Raw genomic sequence first — 19,200 nt, 5'->3', positions numbered from 1 at the left:
CACAGGTGCAGTTTTGCATCTGTATATGAAGTCCAAAGTGAAAGCTCGCCTCCACTGAAGATAATAAAAGTTTTGCTCCAGGGAGGAATTCAGCAATACCTGAGAGATTTTTTTATTTTTCCTTTTTCTACTCTTGAAAAGCTGGGACACAACTCTGCTGCGCCCCTGTACCAGGGAGGAGTAGAAGCTGGGCACACACACTCTTCCTTTATCAGAACTTTTTGGTACTTCCTTGGCTTGCCACAGGTCTTTCAGCAGGCAGCATCCTTGGGTGCACAACAGCAGGGAAATGATCAATGAACAGATCCATTCTTTCCATAAAATCATTCTGAAGTGGCAGTGAAATTGTCCCCTCTGTAATGCTAGAGGGGTGAGCGGCATTTCTCGTACATAAGTGTCACTGTTTGCAGATGACGACTGCTGCTGCTTTATTGAATTGAAATTTTCCATTCTTGCTATCTATCTATATTGGCCTGACTTCTATAAGTTGGAAAGCTTTTAGCAGAAATGCTTTGCCAATTCTCAGAACCTCCTGCTGTGGCCACTGCAAAGTGAACATGAGACCGCTGTTCATAGATGCTGAGCTGCATTCTGGGCTGACACCAAATTCCCTGAAGAAGGAACAAACGTGCTCAACCCCAGAACTGGCAGTGCTTAAAATGAAAGCTGAGTTCCTGGCTTGCTCCTGCAGAGCGTAACAGCAGCAGTGGTGTGTTCTCAGTACTGGCCTGAGCTCTGAGCCAAAGCAGTTCTTGCTTCTTCCCCATTGCCTAGTACTACAGCAGGCAGATGGGGGGGGGGAAGCTGGAGGATGGGAAGGAAATGGGGAGATGAAAGCTAGAAAAAATACGGGAAGGAGGTTGCTTGGGAAGGCAAAGAACACAGAACTAGGAGTCAGCAAGGATAAAACTGAGAAAACAAATGAAGACCGTGGTTGTTGAAGATTAACGTGTAGATTATGATACTAAATGCCCAAGTGTGCTCGGTACTGGAATGGGCTGGGTACTGCAGCCTTCCAGATGCTCTTATTCCCAGTGTTAGTGAGAGACTGGAAAAATCAGAGGATGTGGGAAGATCGGCACTAGGAAACATACTGTGGAATGAGCGTGGTTGAGATTTCCAAATGTCAAACTTTGTCTTCTGTCATAACAGATCTGTATTGCCTGAAATGGTATGATGCCACCTTGGATTTTATTCCTGCACTGGTCGAAGACCAGCGACACAGAACTCCCTGACATCAGACTACCTGCGAGCAACTGCAGCCTGTCTCACTGTTTACCTAGCTAAAGACACCCAAGATATCTTCCAGACATCCCTGGTGTTCTCAGATGCAAATGGGAAACAGTGCCGCAAAATAAGCAAGAACTCTGAAGTGAAAAATTGGACTTTGAGTCACTGATGTCTGTGAAACACTGCTACTAATTATGGGAGCACTAAAGGGAAGCCACAGGAAGTTTTCATGCAAGGCTCCCAAGTACTGAGAAGTAACTAGGGCACAGGGCTCGCTCTTAAAAAAAAAACCAAAGATACTGAAAAGCTTATTTGTTCCACAGAAACCAAGCACATGAGAGTTCCAAAAGGCTCCGGAAGTAAAGGCAGATGTTGCTAAAGCTCAGCAATTTTCAAAATCTGGCTTTTTTATTAATGCTTTATTCTTCAATGTATTGCTACAGTCAGGATTTACTTAAGTGCGATGATCTGTGACTGTGAAAAGGAGCCTGCACATCAGTTTTTCATCTTGGGCTTTACCTTGGAACCAAAGTAAAAGTCTAGGTTCTTACTACTTCCAAAATAGAAGTTTATCCCAAGTAATTGATTTGCTGTCCAGTCAAAATATGCAGTGGCACGGTCACATCTTTAATTCTCTGATAGCTTTTTATCTCCTGAAAACACAAATAGCACTAGCCCTCCAGATCAAGTTCTTGGAAGGCACAACATAAAGCACAGCAGTTACCCTCCACTTGCAAGTTGAGTACCTGCACTGTAACATCTTCAAAACAGCCACTGTCTCTTAAGCTGATGAAAATCTACTTCTGTGGAAAAAGGCTGTTAGGAGTTAGCACAGGAATACATAGATTAACTCCCTCAGGTTTGTTTTTAGGCTGATCTTAAGAACTGGCTTCTTTGTGGAGCCCTCAGCATATAGACATACCATCAGAAATAAAACAATTGCATTAATATATGGTCCTCACTGGTTATACTGCACCAGTGACCCTAATGTATAGTCACTTATGTGCTCTCAAACATCTGAGAACTAGTGTCAGGGTGTTGGGAAGTAAAAGCTGTCCAGGAGATAGCAGTTATCTCTGCTTTACTTTGGGGAGACAGGAGTCCTGCAAACAGCATTCAGGTTTGCCAGGACTGCTGTTGCACATTCCTCTGAACTTGTGCCTGTTACCAGGTAAATGCATCAAGACTTTTTTCCCCAAAGCCCTCAGCTCATTTGTTGTTAGAGTATCAACAGTGGGTCCAACAGCACTCACAGGCAGCGGAGCCTGAATGCACGGATGACTTTCCAAACAGTGTGGGCTGAGTAAACACTGAGCAGAAAGTCTGTCCTCTTTTTATATAGTTAAAATTATGCCACACTGAAAAGAAAACAGACACCAGAGCAGTTTTTATCAGTACACACTGAACCTTTTGCTATTGTATTTGGCTTAAATACAAAATATTAAAGATATGAAGTAAATAGATGGAAGAAGAACAAAAGTGACAAAACCATCTGAGAGTGTATTACACAAACTTGTGGATTACAGTTTATCTTGCAGAGACAAAATCTTCTCCTGCCATCAAGGTGGCAGTAATGCTTCTTTGACATTAATACAGTTGAAACATTCAGGACCTTCCCCTTGAAATGTTTCAGTTAAAATTAATTTTTTTCCATTCTTGCCTCATACTGTCTTTCAGATTGTTTCCTGCGGTAAACGTCATCTGCCAGAAAAAAAGAGTTTTTCTTATATTAGCGTTTTCCAAGTGCAAGACAGTATTGAATGTATGAAGCCAGTCACCTCGTTTTAAACTTGCCAATCTTTCTCTTGCAGACACTGACTGATAGCCAACTGAAAATTCAAGCCAACACAGATCCTTATTACCACTTAAAAATAGCTCATGTTCTTCCTCCTCTCCAGGCTGAAGTTCTTCCATCAGTCCTGATGAAATGTTTTCATAGGGAAACTAAGTTTCCGGTGTGATACAGTCACTTCTTGTCTACTTTCCCATGAGGGTAATTAAAAATACAAATGCCCAAACTAGCTGAAGCCAAAGGGAAACGAAATTTCAGGTGCAAAGTCAACGCCTGAGGACTGCCAGCATGGCTTCAATAATGTAGCTTTTTATTTTTAATAAACAAAACACAGGAATATATTCATCTTCATAGTCTTCCTAGCCATTCTTCCTGCCTCCCCTCACCCTGATCACCCCTAAATATCCATCACCAAATGGCATCTCTCACTTAAAAAAAGTTTGTCTTGTACATTGCCACTTTGCGTGAATTATGAAGCAGTAATAAGGCTAAACTGCACAGTTATTACTAATACTCATATAGCATATATGTACATATGCTACAATATAGTATATATATTGTATTACAACTATTATTACTATCATTTCGGCATAGCAATTTTTTTTGCAGGACAATACGCTGAAATGGATGGTGTGCTTTAGTTTCTAACCTGACTTTTCTACTATGCAGATATGCCTCAAAAATATTAAACTGAAAAACCACAACAAAGCCAAGCCTTCAGAAGTGAGCAAGAAGCAATTCTGTTTGCAGTGAGCTTGTCAGCTATGGAAATTGTATCAAACCATTTTATCCTGCAGGAGACTCAACTAGATTTCCTATGAAGATGAGCATATTCTCACATAACATACGGCACAGCTCATCCTTCTTCGGAAGTACACAGAAATTTCTAGCAAGGTTTCTTAAAGAGACAAATGACACATTAAACGCTTTAAGTTCTAGAAACTAAGTGCTGTTTTCATACCTCTTTTTCAATTGAAGTCACATTTCAGATGAACCCTCACCTACACTTAGTTTCTGACAACCCTGGTGAGTCTTTTTCAATGTAAAAACGTGTAATTTAGTATTCTAAGCCCAGTTTGTTTCTGTCCAGTGCCTTCTGCTAGGGAGGCAGAATCTGCAGTGTCACATCCCCCACTGAAGAGAACTGCTGGACTTGTCGGTTATCGCTAAAGCCCCCCGGGTAAGGACCCCGCCATCAGCCCCAGCCACCCTGTTGTTGTGAGGGGGCCCCCCCGTGGCGCCCCCCGCTGGCAGGGCGGCGGCACACGGAACCGGAGGGAGGGAGGGGGGTGCCGGGGGGCAGGGGCGGTGCCGCAGGGACCCGGCCGCCTCCGCTGGGCCCTCACTTACAGAAGGTCTCCTTGCCAATGCGAACGTTGATCATGAACCACTCCATCGCTCCCCCAAGGAGGAAAAAGAAGGGTAGGAACCTGTAAACGCCGAAGCGCTGCTTCCCGGGCACCAGCCCCAAGAGGCGCTTCACCCTCTTGCTCACCAGCATGGCCGGGGCGGGACGGGACGGGCGCCGTCAGCCCTGCTTCTCTGGGGAGGAGAGAAGGGTAGGCGTGTGTGAGGCGGGACTGGGCGAGCAACAGCCGAGCCCGCTCTGGGAGAGCCCCAGGAGCGGGGCCGCAGTGCCCCGTCTTCCCAGTTACGCTGGGAGGACAAGAACCAAGTCACCCCCCACCACCACGACGGGCGGAAGGCCAAGGCGGCCCCTCCGCCCCGCCCCGCGGCGCGCAGCCAATCTGTGCCGCACTCCCTTCACCTCCAGCCGTCGGCTCCAGACCCCCGGCAGCCGCCGAACGGAAGGACGTGGTCGGCGCCCACGTGACCCCAACGCGGGGCGTCTCGCCTCGCCTGATTGGCCGGGGCGGGGCCGCCGTGAGGGACCGAGGCCGTGAGGGGGCGGGGCCGCCGTGAGGTGACCGGGTCCGCCGCCCCCTGCCGCCGCCGCCCCCCGCCTGAGGGGCTGGAGCGCGGCGAGCGGAGCCCACCCCCGGCCCCCGCCGCCACCCTCGGTCCTTCTCCGCCGGCGGCCGCTCAGCGCCGGCCCCCTCTTGCTGGGGCGTGTCGGGGCGTGGCGTGGCCCGGCCCACCCCCCGTCGCAGCGGGAGGCGGGGATTGGCGGCGCGGCGGCTGCCGCCGCGGGCCGGGAGCGGAGCGAAGCGATCCCCGGTAGCGCGCGGGCTTTCCCGAGGCTGCGGCGTCCGGCGGAGCGATGGCGGCGCTGGGCATGGCGGCACTGAGGAGGGTCAGCGGCGCGGCCCCCCGGCTCCTCGCCGTGGCCGTCTCCTGCCAGAGCTGCCGCCCCAAAGCCAGCCAGTGCCCCGGGGACGGCGGCCATGGGCAGCCCAGGGACCACCACGCGGCGGCCGCCAGCAGAGCCCGGCGCGGCGCCGAGCCCGGCCCCGCTGCGGGCAGCCAGCCCCTCCCGGCCGAGGGAGCCGACACCAAGACCTACTTGTGGGCCAGGTACCACGAGATGAAAAAGCTGGTCTACGGTAAGGGCCGCCTCCGGGTGCTGGGACTGCCACGTCCTGCCGGGCTTTTTCCTTTTTTTCTTTTTTATCCCCCTTTCCCCCGCCCCCCCCCCTCCCCGCTTTGCATCTCGGTGCCTTTCCCCGCGCCGCAGAACTGGAGATGTGCCCATCGCTGTGCAGCTGCCGGCGTTAGAAGCCTTCTCCCTGGCAATGCCATCTGCACGCCTCCATCGCCCCGGGCTCTCTGAGACGGTTTTATTTCTATTGAAATGTGGCCCCGGTCTTCCTCTCCCCATCCTGGGCTTCCCTCTGTGAACATCCCTCAGCTGGTCTCAACGTTTCAGAACAGGCTGAGTACACGGGGTCCTTCACAACCAGCACCCCTAACATGGATGTCATCATGGCAAATGGTCTAAATGAAGAGCTTGTTGCATTTTTCTCTAATTTGCCACTGGTTGGCATACGGAAAGGCGGTTAGACTAGGACAAAGAGACATGTTGACTGATGTGGTGAGGAGTCCAGGGTCCAACTTGTAACTCGCCATTGGCACAAGGGTGAATGTGGAGAAGACTGATGATGCTACTACAGCTACTAGGACGTCTCCTGATCCCAAGCTCAGTTTGTGTTACAGCCGCAAAACACCTTTTACTCACGTGTGTGTGTGTGCATGTTTTTGCCTCTCTGAGCAAGAAGTTACCTGGCTCCGTCAGGTACGTTGACATCTTGCTAAGCAAGGAGAAAATTCATGCTACTCACCAAATCTGTCTGTGCATAAAATAGCACTGTGGTCTTTTTGGCAGCAGCAGATCTCCACTGTATTAAGCTCTCCTAAAAATGTGGAAGAACAGCTTTCATGGCATACAGGCAGGGAACTTTTTCCTGCTGGTTTCTTGATTCTTGGGATACTGAAGGTAAGCACTGTAGAGAGGTAGGAAGTGTGACTTTGTGTCTGCTGTTAAATAGCTCTCTGTTAGCTTTTAATTTATCTAATGGGTTGGAGAAGGGTGGCAGCCAGCCATAGGCATCTGGAAGAACCCTTTTGCTGTTCTGAGATTGGCAAATTCTGTTTGATCCGTTGGGTGCTCAGCCTGCTGCATTCCAGCTTTTGCAGGATGTGAGCTCCTTTGCCTGAGCCACTGGAGGCACTACAGGGTCCTTGACAGAGGACAGTATCTTCGTGTTAAATCCCTGCTCCAAGACTGAGTTGTGGTTTTAGCCCCACTGCTTGAAAGGAATTCCAACTTGCAAGACTTGTAAAGGTGTTTGGACCATAATATTCTCAATGGCTTCCCCCCCCCCCCCCGGTATTGAAAGCATAAATGAAGGTATGTTAATAGACTGTGTCATGGTCTCTTGGGAAAAAGCTCTCTTTACTATGTGACAGATTGCGAAGTTTGTATTCACAGTTACACTTTGTTGCGCTGGAAGAGATACAGTTGTTACTGGAGATAGACAAATAATTGGCAGGACTAAACGCAAAATTAAGTTAGGTAGAGCAGGCAAGATGAGTGTTACAGAGCAGACTCTACAAATCTTCAGATAACTATTAGACATGTTAAATAAGAAGGCACTTGTTTAAAGAATAGTTCCCCAAACTAAAATCTCAAGGCTGTGCTGTTATTCAAGTCTTGTCAAGGAGAGGCATAAAAAAAGTCGGTCCAAGTTGGTTTTAGTTGTTGCTTTGATGACTGAGTCATGCAAAATGTGGCATCAGTCTGTTCCTTTGTTCTTGATTTCTAACTCTGATGTAAAAGTGGGTGTCTGTTGTTGGGTTATGGATTTGAAAACCTTATCACGTCTCAATACTCATTGCATTGAGTTTGAGAAGATGCCTGTGGTGCTACCTTCTCCCTCCTTCTCTGAAACTCCACCTTTGAGGAGTCCTTTGCCCTCTGTTGTCAGTTATTGCTGTTGGTTTTGGAGAGAGGTATCTGCCAGGAGAACTAATTATGTGTTTTCAAACCAGTTCTTGCTTAGGAGCAATGTTGCATTTTTGTATGGAGGGGTTTCTAGCGATAAATGCTGACCAAGTTGGACAGGACGAGATGCATAGGACGAGAGCTTCTGTGCAGCAGCTCTCAGTGGTGGTACTGGTTCGGTGGCCAGAGCCCAGGCACCAGAAGTTTTCAACTTCGGAGAAACACATCTGCATTCTGCCAGGTTTCATTGTGGTGATACAAACATTTCATTACCTGTAAGAATTTGAGGTTACTACTTCTACTTAATGCAGGCTTTGTTTTTTTTCTTCCTCTGACAAAAGGAAAACTGTAATTGCATTTGTCAGAGGGGTGGTGTTGAGCAAGACTTGCTGTATTTTGGTTTTATGGCATCTGAAGCATCAAGGAAGGCTGATATACTCTCTAAGCAGTGTTGGAAGTCCTGCACATCCAATCCTGAAACTCAATGGAACTGGCAAGCAAGTGAAGATTTGCCTGTAAATAAGTGTGTATGCTTTTTCCTAGATCTTTCAAACTTGCAAACGTAGCTACAATAAATCAGCTTTCCTAAGGAACCTTTACTGTTAAGTTCTTGCCTCTGCATGACAAGCTTGAGAGTGGTCAAGTGTGAGAACTACTGAGAACAGAGGCGTGTTTGCAGATAACAAGAACTTGGTTAGGCATTGATAGCACTGAGGATGTAGCTCAGAGGTAGTCCTTGCTCTTTTTAGTTTGAGATACCTTTGCATCTAAATAATGCAAGACACAGTCAGCAACATGTGCCCATGACGTCTGGAGACGGGAGAGAAGGCAACGCCCCTGTGTGGTCATTGCATTGATGATTTTAGTGTGGTGCACAGATCTTTTTTGCAACCCAGCACGTTTTGATTCTGCTTGTGTCGCTCATCTCAAGCAGGCACAAAGATTTAAGAGCCTCACTCTTTGCCAAACTAGGAAACGTGTCTAGTGCTATGATAATAAATGCCCTGTGAATCGCTTAGGGGAGTGTGCACGTTTCAAAAGTTGTGGCATCTACAGGTTGAGCTGGAAGTGAAAATGACAATTAGCAGCCAGAACTGGAAGTGCAATCAGTTACATTAACTTCCAAATTCTGCTTTCCTAAATATAAAGGCTTTTTCTTGTAAAAAGCTGTTATATACCAGCATTCATCTGGTGCCTTTGCGTATATTAAAAATATTGTTTTGGAATGAAATGGTATTTTTTAATATTGTGTTTGGTTTGTGCAGATTTCACTGGTGAGAATTCCCAAAATATTTAGGCATAATGGCATAAATTCAATGTTCCAGAGTAATTTTCAGCACTCTCTCAACAGGGTTCCTCTTCATTTAATGCTCTTTAAGTAGTATTTCCCTCTCCCTACTGTCTTTTCAGAGGCATCTACTTTGGCTGGTTAGACTGCTTTGCAGTGAAATGGTGCAATACAACACTTCAAAAGGATAAAGAGGTACTTGGAAGGGAGGAAAAACTTGCAGTATGTCTTTAGAAAGCATGTCAGTGTGAGCAAAGGGAATTTTTTGATCCATGAAAAATGTGGAGGATGGTGGCCATCTGCTTTACAGTATCACTGTTTTCCTCGCTACTCTTACAAAGAAGTTAGCACAGATGTCTGCTTTGTCGGACCTCTGGGAGTACAAAGGGTGTGAGCTGCCTTTTTAAAGTATCCTTCACTAACTGTGCTGGGTCTGAGGTTGAGAAAAAAGGAGCATTTCCTGCATGGTGCTGCATGTACCCCCGGGGACATCCTTGACTGGAGAGTTTTTCACATCAGAAGGAGTCTTGGCGTCTCTAACCGTTGCTTACAGTTAATTACCTGTTTTTGTTTCCATCTCTGGGTCCTGTTGGGGACTGAGTGCTATTGCTTTCTAACAATGTGGGCTATTGCCTGGGAAGAGGCACTTGTACTGTCATGAAGATACTCCGATTTAAGCAGCTGTTCAGGGACTCATAGTAGTAAAATGAAGAAGGTGGTGTGTGGTTACCTTGCATTTACACCCAGGTATAAAAAATGCATTACATCCAACATGCTTTCTTGTGGTCTGCCTTTGTTGCTGAGTTTCATCATGTACCAGGGATATGCAGACACTTCCCTTAAAACTGTCAAGAGCTGCAAACCGGAGAAAATTGTGCAAGTATGCATATTCTAGGAGTTTGTGTCTATTGCAAGAGCTGTTTTTTCACCACTGTCCTCAAATGTACGCATGCCCGTTCTCCCTTAGATCATACTTCCTGGGTGAAGTGCTGAATAGACAGTGAGTAACTGTGATATAATCTCCCTTTCCAGTTAGGACCCAGATGGAAAAAGTAATTGGGTTTTAAATAACTAAAACTGGTTTTCTTTTTTTTTTCTTGCTGTAATTTATCATATCTGTCCAGAAATCTGTTTCAGTGTCTTGGTAGAGGAAAAGCAAAAGCTATCATCTTGAAAAATGGCATCTGGCATCTGCACGGGCTTCTGGAGGATGTCATCTGTTTGTTTTGACTTGACGATTGACATGCAAACTGAGACAAAGATCTCTGGCAGATTAAGTGCTGAATGGCAGCAGAGCAGTAGGACCCAAGTCTGCAGCCCAGGACTAAATTAATCACTCATAATTTGCAACCACCTGGATGGTTATCTTTCAGAAAAAATAAAAAAGCAACACAAAAAGCAAACCAAAGCAAACAAAACCCCAAACTTCATAAAACCTGGCTCAGTAAGCCAGGCACGTTTTGGCTCTTGATTTGAAGCCCGTCTTGCATGTGCACCCAGCTTCTGCCTCTTCCTTGATGTAGCCGTCACCTGAAGAGAGACTGCATGAGCATAAACAGTGACTGACACTGACTGCTCTGTTGAGGAAGGTGCTGCAAATGGACATTTACACTGAGCCAAACGTGCCACGTGAGTCTCTGGACTGAAACCCAGAGCTTTGTCCTTCTCTCTAGGAGGTCAGTGACTTTGAAATTACTGTAAATTTAAGATGGAGGATGACAGCGTGGAAAAAGCAATCTGTCAGCAAGCTGTTACAAGTTTGGTTTGGTGATGATGGTGTGTGGTAGGAAACGCAGCAAGTAGATGTGTGGTGCTCCAGACGGCATGCGTAGGGAACATGTTATGTGTGAGGCAATGGTGATAAAGTATTTTAGCTAGTGTATTGGTCTTTCTTTGGTCCTTATGAGTAAGAGAAAACATGCTCTGTAAGTTAGTGACAAAACATCTAAGTGGGGTAAAATGAGCTGGGCAAGAGGCTGTCGAGGACAGCTCTGTGTGTTTGAGGCTGGCAGGGAGGACTATGACTTCAGTGGGTCTAAATATACTTCATAAATCATACTGTGTGGCACAGTTAATACTTATGCTTCTCATCACAGATAAGGCTCACTTCATGCGCTTGGCGAATCTCAGACTACCCATTACTTGTTACAAAATCACACCGCTCCTGTAGCTTTTCCTGGTAGTATTTTTGCAAAAGTTGTGGCTGGCATATGTTGTTGAATCTAAATGGGTCTTATGTCTTCTGTGAAAGGAGAGATGGGGTTCATGCAATGGATTTTTGCGCTGCTCTCAGACTATCAGAATGTGTTGCCACAAATCTTTTGCACTGTGATGTGATTATGTTGTGTCATTCATTTTCCTTGTCAGGGAGAAAAATAACACCCTGCAAATACCTATGTGTGCTTAGAAAAAGATCTTCCCGCAACTTATCTGGAGGTGAGGACAGGAAGTGGAGCTCTGTTTGTGGTGCAGAGAGCATTTATGATGAGAGAATGAAAGTTGTGATCATCTGAATCCTATTTACATTTCCCATCTTTTCAAATCCCAGTGGAAAGTACTCTGATTGCATTCATCCTCTTCAGTCTTTTCTAGGAACTTTGACACCAGCAGGGTCACTGAAAGAGGTCTCTTGATCTTGCTGTGTAGCCAATAAGTCAGCCTTCCTACCTTAAAATACTGCTTTCTTTTCTGGTAATTCCTCTCTAGTTCATCTGTTGAAATGCATTTGAAGGCCAAAGGAAAGTGAGTTAGGAGAGAGGGATGGGTATGTTTTGTAATGCATCTCTTCCATGAAAAATAAATATTGTATCTGAATCCTCTGTTTCTTTGGTCACCTCTTTGGATTAGTGCTTGCATATGTGCTTTGGACAATTACCTAAACTCTGTAATCATTCCAGACAAAGTCTTTATTGGGAATGGCTGGTATCTCTTTCTAATAATATTTTTTTTTGTTCTAGATTCAGATGAAACTTGGTTTTATAGCAAGGAAGCAGTAAAGAACTGGCACAGGCGTTCTTGCTAAAAGCCAAAAGTTAAGGTAGGAAGGGAAAAAAAATCCTAACTGTGGATGCTGCGTAGGATCTCAAAAATGTCTGCACTTTTCCTATCATTCAAAGAGAAGATGATCCATCTTTGTGGGGAGAGGAAATGTCTCCTTCCCCTCTCTGTCCCCAAGTGTGGATGTGACTAGGCAACCTACTACAGGGAACTATTGTTATTGCTCTTTCTCGTCGTGCAATGGAGAGCTCTCATGGAGCGGGAAGCCTGGGGAGGGTCTGTTGCTGTCTCTCCCATTGTAGTGCAGCTAAAGCTCTCCGCTCTCTAGACTAGCTCTGAAAAAGGATATACAGGTAGTTCAACTGCTAGGTCACTTGGCCTCCATTTTCCCAGTGGTCTGGGGAGCAAAGTGTTATTCACAAGCATCTTGCACAGTAACCCTCTTTTGAAGAGACAAACCACACGCAAGGACTGAGCTGTTTCCGCAGCTGTTTATCAGAGGAAAGCCAATAATTTGTTGCTATCCTCATTACACGTTCCAAGAGTGTAGCTTAATATGGTTTTTCTTACATTTTGTTGGTGTTTGTACAAAATCTTGTTTTATCCTGCCTAATAATAATAATAACAATAATAATAATTTTTTAAAAAGCCCTACCAGTACCTGTAGGATTGCTCTGTGAAGTCTGGCTGCTTCTGTGAGAAACAAAAAATGCCAAAAGGCAAAGCTCAAAATTTCTAATTTTAAGTAATCTAGATTTCTCAAAGAGCAGAGTTAGCCTGTTTGTCTTGCTGAAGTTTTAAGTGAAGGGTGCATGTTTTTCTGGTGATACATTGCAGCAACCTTTCATGTTGGTGAGCCTGCTGAAAATGCAGCTGCTGTGAGCTAGAAATTTGACACTTAAAAATCTTGGGTCTGCTTTGCTTCACGTGGGCCAGAGACCGGGGGATGCTGTTTTGCAGCTTCCTGACACAAAAGGTCAGTCTCACTGTGAAAGTGGTTAGCACCATCACCAGACACACCGAGAGATTTCACAGTGTGCTTTTTCCTGGGGAGGATTATTTGAATGGCTTAAGGGCAGCAGTCTTCCACAGCAGCACTGTGCTTCTGCTGCTGTGAGGTACTTGCAGCTGATGTCAGGTCCAGAACAAGAAGTTGAAATTTCAGTGATCCTCACAGTTTCTCTAACCTCTCCCCTTTCCCTTCTCTTAGATCTTCTTCCACCAGGAGTCTGCAATCTCCTCAACCCGGCCGCTATCTATGCTAACAATGAGATCAGCCTGGGAGATGTTGAGATATATGGCTTTGACTACGATTACACATTAGCACAGTATTCTAATTTACTACACTCTATGATTTTCAACACTGCCAGAGACATCCTAATAGAACAATTCAAGGTAATGATGTGCTAAGAATTTCCACTCAATTAAGCTTACCACTGTCTTTGTGACACTCCAGATGTGCTTACAAAATGCTGCATTGAGCTCATGTGTCAATTTACTTGTTTTATTGAGATGAATTTCATGTTTCACAATCTTTGATTGCAGAAAGTTTTGACTGTATATGGAATTAATTTCCTTTGAGACAATTTAGCATGCCCTACATTCTGAGGTTTTATAAATATGGAGCAGGAACCTTAGTCTAGAAAGGTCTGGTCTGTTTTACCTAACTATGGAAATAATACCTACAGGGTTGCTTGTTCGAGGTATACATGATGCATAACCATGGACCATGGGCCAACATAGAACCTGTACAGGACTTGCTATGTGCAAGTCAATGTGGATGACACTGTATAGCATGTCCAATAATGGACACCCTGATTGCAGTAGATGACTAGCCTGTGCATTTTCTTCTCATCATGCCTTTTTTTTTTTGAGGGGTTCTGCAGTGCCATTGTTTTGCCAAATATATTCATCGAATGGAGCTTACTACAAGTGTCCTCACTGCCTGAATTACGTTTTCACTTACTTGAGCGAAACTAGTTTTGGGGATCCCCATCCTTTATGTCTTTTTCCATTCATCCACTTTCTTTGTTGATGGGGCAAAATGAAGTTCCTTGGCCAGTTTATGCCTGGGTGAGACAACCAGTGCAACTAAGCCAGCTCAGCTGGTGAAATTATTTTGTTGATAACCCAATGCTTATGCCTCTAACAATGTCACTGTCTGTCTTCCCAGTATCCAGAAGGGCTTGGGAAGTATGACTACATTCCAGGGTTTGCCATACGTGGACTTCACTATGATGTACAAAAGGTAAGCTGTACAAATTTCAGTCTCCTGGGCTTTGTCTTCAATTGTGTTATGTTTTTAGTGAAAATACTTTCTGTCATTGCTCACAATAATATCGATCACCAAACTGTCAGTGAAATACATAGTCTGGGTGGCAGTGCTTCTTTGGTGCACGGGTTCTTGCTTATAAACCTTCCAAGGGAAAGATGTGTTTTGTCTTTGCATAGCCTCTAGCAGAATTGGACATTCTAGCAAGGACCTCTGGTAAACAGCCTTGCCAATTTAAAAGTCAGTTAATTCCACAAGCTAATTAATAGAAAACTCAGCTTGTTTGTGTGATCATTTCTGTCTTTCAGGAAATTTAATCAACAAACTCAATCTTGCATCTACAAGTACTTGCCAGAAGCAGAGGCATTATGTCTTATTCTAATAATAGAAATGAGTTGTCAGGAGAATGCTTTAGGAAGCCTTCCCCACCCCCATCCCGAATAAAAGGACTGCTTAGAAAAAGATCCAAAGTACTTGAGATGCATGCTTCTTAGAAGGACAGGCAAGCAAAGTGCAAGCATTAGCTTTAACCCTTTTCAGTACTTTGGATGGATTCCTGAAAGCCTGATGCCCAGTGGTGTAATGCTGGCTGAGCAGCTAGGCAGTCAGGTGGGGACCCAGCAGAGAAAGTTGCTTCACTATAGTAGCTTTTCTTAGGTTGAGCTTTGAGCAAATTCAGGGAAGCAGCCAGTACAGTGTGTATGCTGTTCTCCAGCAGTGGAGAAAAAAGAGCATGAAGAAAAAAAACCTATAGAGTTTTCCTGTGTCTTTTGTCCTAACTGAGGTGAAAGCATGGCAGCAGGCCACTCATGCCTCTGACTTTAGATTCTCACAGATCTACTTCTTACTTCTCTGTTTAAATATCTGGCTGATATGTCAGAGGAACTGAGGGGCAACTAGCCTAGCCAAGCAAAGCGCCCTTTGAGTGAGTAGGAGGTGAGAACTCTCTTTTGTCAGAATCAGCGTTTGCAAAACATGAAACACTGGGTAGTACCTATCTAAGTAAATCTTTCAGCATATTTTCCTGCACTCCTCACAAACTAGTGGGAGGTCTGCCCATGGTGTAACTGATATAGTATCCTGATAACAAAGGTGCCTGAAGGTTGTGAATGCTCTGTGGAATCAATTACCTTGCACTGTGATAGAAACAGCGCATATAGTTTGATGCTGTGTCCTTATTCAAGTTGCAGAGTGATGCAGATTTAGTGTCAGTCTGTTTCCATGCCCTGACAACTTGTGTTACAGCCTCAGAATGATGAATGGAGGAGAAGCGATGACCTATGAATAGGGGAGTCTGATACAAAAAATGCAAAGAAAGCTCTAATGTTTGCCAGCCTGGTGTGCTCCTGAACATCTTTGCTTAAATGTCTGTTGGAGAGGAGAAGTGGTGGAGGGAAATGCTCTTGTGTAAAGAAAATGGCTGGGTGCAGCTGTGCTCTGAGCCAAAACTCGCCCATTTAGTTCTGCTTAAGATAAATGTGAGGAGAAATAGATCTCTTGTGCACACAAGGCTCATTTGAAATGCGTGTACTTTTGGAAGGGAGATAAGAAGAGGCTGTTTGAGTCACAGAAACATGGTTCTCTCAATTTTTCAACTGCATCCCTGTCCACGAACGTTGGAGTATAACAGATAGGGGGATTTTGGCTCATAGAAAGGTGGCTTTTTGGCAGAGAGGCCAATAAAAGGTCACAGTATGAATAAGTGTATGTAAAAGTGGCTGGGGAGTAAGTGCAGCTTAAAGTACATAGATGCATGATGTTTATATTTAATTTTATTTTCTAGATGTCATTTGTGTGGAACTTGAAACTTAAATAAGGTTTTAGCGTAAACCTACCCAATCCTAACAGTAAATATCTATCCCTTATTACAGAGTCTTCTGATGAAGATCGATGCTTTCCATTATGTCCAGCTGGGGACGGCATATAGGTTGGTCAGTTCTGAACATAATTTTCTAAATGCCCATATATGCAAAGCTGGATTACTAAATCTGAGTGTGTGTTTATGGCATATGGGTTGGTTTTTTTTTGAGCAGAACACAATATTGTCTGGCTTATCCTGTTTGCACTTGTTTCAAATGCTTACCTGGCATATAATTGCAGGGAGCTATTTTTCTCAAGCGTTTCAAGCCAAGCGTGGGTGGGAAGACCTGGAGCTTTTTGTAATGGATAATGACACATCTGGTCACGTACTCAGCATGATGTCTGAGTTGCAGCTACAGCATATCTGGGTTAACATCTGTGAGCAAACAGTGCAACTAGGAAAAGACCCATCAGTAGATGGTCCACACACAGGCCTGTCTTCTCCAGGCAGGGGTGTATCCCAGCAGTGGTCTGCTGTGTCTTGTCACAAAGCTAGGAGGAGAGAGAGTAGTCTGGATATTTAAATAAAATCAGTGCAGACATGTCAATAAAGTAACGACACATCAGAAACTGGGCTCAGTTTAAGGCCTAGGTTGTCCTGTTTCTCATTCTCTCTGTTGTCCTCTGGGAAGAGCTGCGTGTGCTTTGGAATAAGTGGCTGAAACAGTGCAGAGAAAACTTTTTTCTCCAAAAAAGTTGTGAGGCTGGAGAATGGGAGAAAACCTTGCCCCAAAGTGGTGTGGGGTTGGTATGTAAGAAGTGGCAATTCATAGATACTGATACCAAAGCTCCTGTAAATCTGTGTTGTATTTCTTGAGCATGGAAGCCAATGGTTTTTTTCTTGAACTCTGCCCTTTTGCTGTTAAGCTTCAGTTACAGTAAACACTCTAAGAATATTAAGAAGGGAGTTTCATAATCAGAGAGAATTGGCTTCTTTGAGTGCTAGCTTTTGGGAGGGTGGAAAGGAGGGCTTGGTACTGCCCCATAATTCATTTCAGCTTCATAAAGAGATTTTTAGCTAAAACACATTTAAACTCTTCCCCCTATTATCCATTTGTAACTGCCCTTCTTGAAGTGTCTTTTTCCTAAGCCATCCTTTGCTTTTGAGCACTACTGAGGCAACTTTTAACTTCTCAGAGGCTGAACCATGATTGAATAGGAAAGAAGACCTGAGTGCTTGAGTAAACAGCCATCAAAAATCGTGCAAGAGACAAACCTGCAGCAGATAACCTGATGTTCACAAACTGTACAGTTCATAGCCATACCTGTGATTACAGTGTTTTTGGGAAAAACAGCGATCTCTGAATTGTCTTAGCGAAGAACTGGTTTTGCTTAGGAAAATTGAATAGGAGGGAAACCTCATTTTCAGAAAGCTCTTTTCCTACACCTTTGCATTTAACAGTGATATACCTCATGGAAGCAACTTCTCCAAACCTATAGTTATGCAGTGCTGCCAAAGTCAGGTCGTGGGGCCAAGTTAGTGGGGCAGTCCCATCAGCAGATTGACAGCATATAGAGAGAAGCCTCTGTCTGAACTCTGCTGGAATGTGTATAAAGCCCCTCAATTAACTTGAAGGAGCAAACGAAGTAGCTGAAGAATGTCTGGGGAAAGATTTTATGTGAATCTTAAGAAACTGTGGAGCTGTCAGCTTCTCTGGTTATCTCTTTTGTGCAGGAGAAATTTGTGAGTTTTAGAAAGGAGCCTGTTTGTCCCATCTTCTCTTCATCTGCAGTTTGTAACTCTGTGCAGACTGGTGATTATTGACAAGCTATTTCTGGTTTTTTTGTGTCTAGAGGACTCAAACCAGTGCCTGATGAAGAGGTAATCGAACTTTACGGTGGTACGCAGCACATCCCCCTGTACCAGATGAGTGACTTCTATGGCAAGGTATTGTAAGCCCTTTACAGCTATGATGCAGCAGGTCTCTTAACAGCTAGGAAAACAGTGAATTGTATGAGCATGTGAATGACTCTAGCCTCCCTTGTACTCTGAGAGGCTCAGTCCCTAGTGAGTTGCAGTGTGTGTTTTTGTTCTAGTGGGAATTTGCCCCAGAGGTTATTTAGCAGTTTAGCATGTGAAAGCCATCCGCAAAGCATTCCTAAACACCAGAGCTATTGGCCTAGGTCTGAATGGCTCTGGAGACTGATAGGGAGACGTTTCCTGCTTGTTCCTTGGCCAAATCCAGCTCCCAGGATACCAGGGCAGCCTGCGGTGATGGTGTTTGCAGTGAGGTGAGTGGGAGGAGGTATGGGTGCGTAGCAGCAGGGTGCTTGCAATACCTTTCTCTCTTTGGTTTTGGGTAGGTTTTTTTTTCCTTAATGAAAGGGATCCCCCTCCACACCTCTTCAGACCTATTCAGTGGATATTATTCATGGGGTTGCCATCCATCAGTGCTGGGGTTGTTTTTCTTAGGCAGAAAAGCTTACTGTCACAGTAAAGGACTGAAATTCTGTCCGTAGGAGCTGTAGAAATCCTTTGGTTGCCTGAACTAGAAGAAGTTAGGAGAAATTTTTCTTCCTCAACTGTCTAGTGTGGTGCAGTGGGTGAGAGGGGCCGTTCACATCGCTTTCCCCCCAGAACTGCTTTGTTTCTTGCCCTTTGTTAGTTCAGTTGCCTTAGGGAAGCTGGAAAGAGAAGGGCAGGCTTCCTTTGGTAATAACCCCTTTGAGTCTGCTGTGTAAAGTCTCCAGCAAGGTCACTTTTTGATTTCTCTCTCTCTTGGGAGCAATTAATCTGAGCTATTGCTTTCTGGATAGTTTATAGCTCAATGTTATTTCCAGCTTTGAAACAGCATGTTTCTGTTTAGAATTTTATATCTGTCTTTAAACTGCACTCGAATAGCCTCCTGCTGTGCAAATCTCCTCACTCCTGGCAAACTTGAGATGACTTCACCTTTCTTTTTAAATAATTGTAAACATGAAATCTCCTTCAAGATATGGCATTTTGGAGGACCAGGTGCTCATGCCAAGGTGCCCTTCTGTGCTGCTTTGTATGTATGAGGTGTTTTCGTCTTTCCTGTAGTTAGCATTAAAAAATTTGATAAAACATTTGGCCACAGAAGTAAGGATAGTAGCTTATGCTTTGCAAAGAGGTGACTCTCCTCTCCTAATATATATAATGAACTCTGTAAGCTAATATGTGGATCCCAAAGAGAACAAAAGTGTATGCAACTAATGATGTTTGCATCCAGCAATGTCTGCTCAGCCTGTGCCACTAACACATTAGTGGGAAAGCATCTGGGTTAAGATGACTGCTGGTGTGAGCCAGTGCAGTGCAGTTGGTGTGGAGTGAGGCTTTATCTGGGGTCTTTGATCTTGTCCTCAGTAGTCTGCCATGCTGATTATGCTGCCTGTATGGG

The 19,200-nt window shown here is 44.7% G+C and overlaps 2 protein-coding genes across 3 annotated transcripts in view; one reads left to right on the top strand and one right to left on the bottom strand.

The window, feature by feature from the left end:
* Positions 1–2,612: 2,612 nt before the first annotated feature.
* On the bottom strand, positions 2,613–4,924 carry LOC135313849 (ubiquinol-cytochrome c reductase complex assembly factor 5). 2 transcript variants are annotated; one of them, XM_064454033.1, is made up of 3 exons: positions 4,791–4,924; positions 4,373–4,564; positions 2,613–2,931 (listed from the first exon to the last, which is right to left on the bottom strand). In XM_064454033.1, the coding sequence occupies exons 2-3, from the start codon at positions 4,521–4,523 to the stop codon at positions 2,870–2,872; spliced, it is 213 nt and encodes a 70-aa protein (XP_064310103.1). In that variant the 5' UTR covers positions 4,524–4,564; positions 4,791–4,924; the 3' UTR covers positions 2,613–2,869. The 2 variants fall into 2 exon arrangements, with proteins under 2 accessions (XP_064310103.1, XP_064310102.1); XM_064454032.1 differs by lacking the exon at positions 4,791–4,924 and having other exon boundaries at positions 4,373–4,752.
* Positions 4,925–5,084: 160 nt separating this feature from the next.
* The window catches only part of NT5DC2 (5'-nucleotidase domain containing 2), a 33,702-nt gene continuing 19,586 nt past the window's right edge, over positions 5,085–19,200 (top strand). The window contains exons 1-5 of the mRNA XM_064454029.1: positions 5,085–5,526; positions 12,920–13,104; positions 13,883–13,957; positions 15,853–15,908; positions 17,636–17,729. Coding sequence (XP_064310099.1) covers positions 5,244–5,526; positions 12,920–13,104; positions 13,883–13,957; positions 15,853–15,908; positions 17,636–17,729 — 693 coding nt within the window. The 5' untranslated portion in view covers positions 5,085–5,243. The remainder of the gene's footprint in view (positions 5,527–12,919; positions 13,105–13,882; positions 13,958–15,852; positions 15,909–17,635; positions 17,730–19,200) is intronic.

Source organism: Phalacrocorax carbo, chromosome 6 (assembly GCF_963921805.1).
Source record: "Phalacrocorax carbo chromosome 6, bPhaCar2.1, whole genome shotgun sequence".
Classification (NCBI taxonomy): Eukaryota; Metazoa; Chordata; class Aves; order Suliformes; family Phalacrocoracidae; genus Phalacrocorax; species Phalacrocorax carbo.
This window is presented reverse-complemented; position numbering and strand designations above follow the sequence as displayed.

Excerpts from the sequence above, each read along its gene's own strand:
- LOC135313849 (XM_064454033.1), bottom strand. The coding sequence starts at position 4,523 with ATGCTGGTGAGCAAGAGGGTGAAGCGCCTCTTGGGGCTGGTGCCCGGG. Across the intron at positions 2,932-4,372 it reads CATTGGCAAGGAGACCTTCT|ATGACGTTTACCGCAGGAAA; the intron begins GTAAGTGAGGGC and ends TTTTTCTGGCAG.